This window comes from Gymnoscopelus braueri (genome assembly GCF_963280865.1).
Source record: "Gymnoscopelus braueri genome assembly, chromosome: 10".
NCBI lineage: Eukaryota > Metazoa > Chordata > Actinopteri > Myctophiformes > Myctophidae > Gymnoscopelus > Gymnoscopelus braueri.
In genome coordinates, this window is record NC_137611.1 from 5678433 (window position 1) to 5683443 (window position 5011).

The following is a 5011-nucleotide window of genomic DNA, read 5'->3' on the forward strand; positions in this document are numbered from 1 at the left end:
TGAATCTGATCAGCATTGGTTCTCTTCTATACGCTGATCTATGGCTACACAGTATCTGTGGGTTTAATAGTTTAGGTTTCCCTTGTTTTTTGGATGGTTTTGCTGTGATGGTGATGATGAGGTGAAGTCCCTCCCTTGTTGTTGTTCATGTAGCCTCTCTACAGCATCAGTAGCTTTGGGGTTTCTTATTGCAGCACTGGTGGAGGAGAGCTGTTAACGAAAGGTAAGGCTTCAATACATCATGTTGAAATATAAGGATCTGGGTCAGGGTGGGGGGGGGGGGTGCTCATGTGAACTGTTGCAAGATCTAATTTGTTGTTGGCTTAGATTATGATGCTGCTGCTGCTATCTCTCTACACTGTAGCAGCCTGTCTCCTTTGTAGCCCAGGCCTTTAGATAGAGATGGTAGCCTATGTAGTTGATTATAAGGCCTTTATTGTCATGTTGACATTATTATTGCAGCTTATAAAAGACTATTAGATCAAATTCTGGAGGCTATTTAGTCATTTATGTATTTGTTATCTATCTATGTATGAAAGTGCTGTGTGTGTGTGTGTGTGTGTGTGTGTGTGTGTGTGTGTGTGTGTGTGTGTGTGTGTGTGTGTGTGTGTGTGTGTGTGTGTGTGTGTGTGTGTGACTGTGTGTGTTAATTTTGTGTTAATGTACAATTTGCTATAGGCTATAGATTTCAAAAACAAATTTCATCTCAGTGAAACAGAGCAGTAACATACAACATTTGAATTATAGCCTTAAAACTAATGAAAGGTGGATACAATAAATGAATGTGTGGCATTAGTGTCTGTGTCACAAGATATGATAGTTTAATTTGATTTTTCAGACTTTATGCATCGTGTGTTTTAAAGCATTCCGTGCTGTTTGTCCATGAGCATAATTCACTTCTCAGCCTTACAGTTTTTACATTAGTAGCTCAAACATAATGTAGTTTTTAAGACCCCCCAGAGTTGGTTGTTATTTTGCGGCCATACTTTATGCCAAATGCCCTACTTTATCACATATTATGTGTTCAGTTATACTGTATATCGTCTCATAAACCTTATATGTCCAAAACCGTTGCTTTTCAGGACTCAAATTCAAAAATAGCAAAAGTAGCAGATCTACAAGCTCAAAGTTTGCTTTAAATGGTGCATTTGTATAGCGCTTTTATCCAAAGCGCTTTACATAGATCGTGCATTACATTCACCCATTCACACACACATTCATACCCCAACGGCGGAGGAAACCATGCAAGGCACCAACCTGCTCATCGGGAGCAATTAGGGGTTCAGCATCTTGCTCAAGGACGCTTCGACACTAGTCTCGCGTGGCCAGACTGTTGCCTCCCACAATTTTCAAATGTTTCCGGTCATACAGTCTGGGACTCGGAAGCTCTGATCATGATTAGAATATAAACCGGATGTGAAGCCTCCTCCCCACTTCCGTTTCGTCTTTACAGCCGCGCAAATTTATCCGACTATAAATCAAAATCATTTAAGTATACTTAGCTTGCTGCTTAGCAGAAATGGAAATTAAAAAAGAAAATGTAAAGATATTTTAGATATATATTTTCGTGAACGGAAGTGCCAGTTTCCTCAATCGGATTTCGGGAGTTGTAGTTCCAGACTCTATATAGCATTCAGAGATTGTGGAATAGTTGTCTGGCTACGCGAGACTACTTCGACTCTAACTCTGGGGGAGCCCCCCAGCCCGGGATCGAACTGGGAACCTTGCGGTTTCCAGCTCACTCACTAGTGGCACAGTTTAATGCTAGCCGCAAGCAACTTAGACGCTACTGCAACAAGCTCCATTGTCAAGGCCATTCATGAAACAGAGAAGTGTGATCTGATTGTGTTAACCTATTACAACCAGGAACGCATCTGTGTAACCACTTTAACCATCATTTTATACTTTGGGATATTCAAAAATAGCAGATCTACAAGCTCATAGCGCGGCACCGAGTGCCGCGCTATGAGCTTGTAGATCTGCTATTTTTTGAAAAATCTTGAAAATGTGTGCAAATCTTTTAATATATATATATATATATATATATATATATATATATATTTTTTTTTTTTAAGCAACATTTTATGAACTCAAATCTTTACTTCTGGGGGGTCCCCGGAACAACATATTTTGAGAAGGGGGTCCGCGGCCAAATACCCTTGACATGAAAAACTTTGAGAATCGCTGATATAGAAAAATACGTTTTTCAAACTTATTTAGAAGACAGAATCCCACAGAAGCAAAGCTTTGAGTTACAAATGTTTGCTTTAAAAAAAAAGATATATATTCAAAGATTTGCACAAAATGTTCATAGCTCATAGCGCGGTACATGGTGCCACGCTATGAGCTTGTATATCTGCTATTTTTGAATTGCGAAAGTATAAGATAATGGTTTAAAGTGGTTAAAATCTTTAAAAGGATCCCTGGCTAATAAGCCAAATATGCCTTAATACATTATAATTGCCCTCTTTAACTGAAATAACCTTTTTAAAACACCTTAAATATTTATTCTAGAAACAGTAAATCTTTCACTCGATAGGGGCAATGCCCGTCGCAAGTTGATGATGTCATTTGTCCATGTGTGGTCTATAGCCCTATGGAAGTTATGGAATGCATGTGAAAATAAAAAAACAACTTAATACTTCCTAAGGTTAATATGAGCATCAAATCAATATTTTGATATAATGTTTTTTTTTTTTGCATGGAGACTTGAATTCATGGATATTGTTTGGTTTTTGTCTCATTCCTAAGCCAATAATTTGATGACCAGCGGACCGGTAGGCAGCGGTTCTGGTAGGAGATACAAAGGAGACTCTTTGTGTCTCCTACCGGAACCGCTGCTGGTCATGAAATTATTTTCTTAGGAATGTGACAAAAACTAAAAAAGTCTCCATGGGCTGACTAATCGATAGAAAAAAAGTCATTTTGGGGGTGAACTATACCTTTACGTTGTTGCTTGTAACTAAGTTAATGCTACAGCTGTTCTCCCGTCCACTCTCTTGGTGTGTGTGTGTGTGTGTGTGTGTGTGTGTGTGTGTGTGTGTGTGTGTGTGTGTGTGTGTGTGTGTGTGTGTGTGTGTGTGTGTGTGTGTGTGTGTACTGTAGGTGCTGCTGTGTGAACAATGAATGAGCGATGGCTGATGTGGAGTCAACGTACGCGGACTTCATCGCCTCGGGCAGAACGGGCCGGCGGAATGCGCTGCACGACATCCTGCAGAGTCCCACCGACCCCGAGGGCAGAGAGCTGCCCCCCACCCTGTCCCTGTCCCAACTGCACATCAACACCGGTGGAGGAGGTACACAAACATATACTGTTCGACACCCTATTTACTGATTAATGGCACAACAACTACATTACTTAGGATGGTAACCTTAACGCTCGCCCCAAAACACACTCGCCCCCAAATTTTCCGCGGATCAAGTGTAGCGGACAGTGGACAGTGGATGTTTCTCCCACTGGTGTATGACACAATGACTGTGACCCATGATGTGACCCATGACCTTGTTTGTATCATTTATACATTTTTCTGTTATGCAGTTGTTGTTTTGCTTTGTTGTGCTGTTTGCTCGTTGTTTTTGTTTGGGGGGGATTGTATGTTGTTTTCTAGTTTTGTTTAATTATCCCCCAATAAAAAAGTATTTAAAAAAAATTAAATAAAAGTTTTATTGAGGTTACGTTTAGGAATAAGGTTAGGTTTAGGCATAGTTTTTTTAGGAATACCTGGTGGCGACCATTTTCAGGTCGCCGGATTTGAAGTTCGCTTGAGACTGCGCGCCTCCGTCATGGTCCGAAACCAAAACCGAAACTGGACTTTTTAAGTCATCTCCGTCGGTAGGTCAGTATGTCCTGATAACACCCAATGAATTGTCTGATAAATCGCGGGTAGGTCAGTATGTCGCCTACTTCGCCCATTCAATGGTCTGATAAAACGTGATAATCTCCCATTCAATGCATTGATAGCATCCGAATGGGGTGAATACTGCCTATAGGCCTACTCATATTGGGTTAGGGTACTTCCTGTTTTTACGGGGGTTTTCATGTCCCGTAATTTCTACGACATTTCCTCTCATCTCTGTCGTCTTGTCATCTGGTCCATATAGATGGGGACGACGCAGAGGAGAACCAGGGCTCCTCCAACACGGCCCAGCGGGAGATGGAGCAGCGGAACAGCTAGCAGCGCTAACGCAAACACCCAGAAGGGCGGCGTTGTTGTTGTTGTTGCTGTTGCTGTTAGTTCGGTTACTGCCGGCGTCAAGCAGGTGTTTCCTAGAGGAGAGCAGGTGATTGGAGGGTAGTTGGGATTTTTTAAAATACGGTTTTAACCGTAACCCAACCCAACCGGCGTTCCTGCTCATTCTGTGCCTCTATACACACGGCACATCAACGGGCTGTGTGTAGGTTCGTGTCAGAGGGGATCAACGTTTGCTTGCTGAAACTGGCAATAATACTGTCGATTTAAGTTTCACACTATTAGTTTTACTAACTCTACAAGGTGGTTAAAAAAAAACAAGTAAACGGAAACATGGTTGAGGATAACATGTAGCGGATAAAGTGTGCAAAGCATTCAGTTAGTGTAGCAGTGGCAGCCATTTGTATTAACATTGCAATGTATAAATGCTGCAATGAAGTGGGACTGGCATGTTTCTAGAGGATATAGACATGCTGCTGATAGAGATAGAGCAGACTAGACCTTGCGAGATTAATGTTGCCATTTAATCACTGGTTCTTCCTTTAACAGGCAATACCGTAGAGAGTCGGCCAAAAAATAGAAAATAAATACAAGTTTGAACATTTATTACCGGGGAAGAGAACTAGGGTGCATTTGTTTGTCCAGTTGGTGACATTGTACTCTTTAAGGCTGTTGGAAGTGTTTGGTGAGAGAAATCAAGTGCACCTTAAGTTGTTACGTTTCATATGGTAGTCAAATGCATTTCAGTTTCATATAGTTGTCAAATACGTTTAGCCCAGGCTTTTAAGTGTATAAAGTTGGACTTGTGACATCACACTGGA

The 5011-nt window shown here is 41.2% G+C and overlaps 1 protein-coding gene across 1 annotated transcript; it reads left to right on the forward strand.

Annotated features, from left to right (window-relative positions):
* Positions 1-212: 212 nt before the first annotated feature.
* Positions 213-4175, forward strand: pkia (cAMP-dependent protein kinase inhibitor alpha; the record flags this gene model as incomplete). The annotated part of the gene is made up of 3 exons (XM_080440566.1): positions 213-223; positions 3106-3296; positions 4102-4175. Exons 2-3 carry the CDS (start codon positions 3134-3136, stop codon positions 4173-4175), a joined length of 237 nt encoding a protein of 78 aa, XP_080296692.1. The 5' UTR covers positions 213-223; positions 3106-3133.
* Positions 4176-5011: the final 836 nt, after the last annotated feature.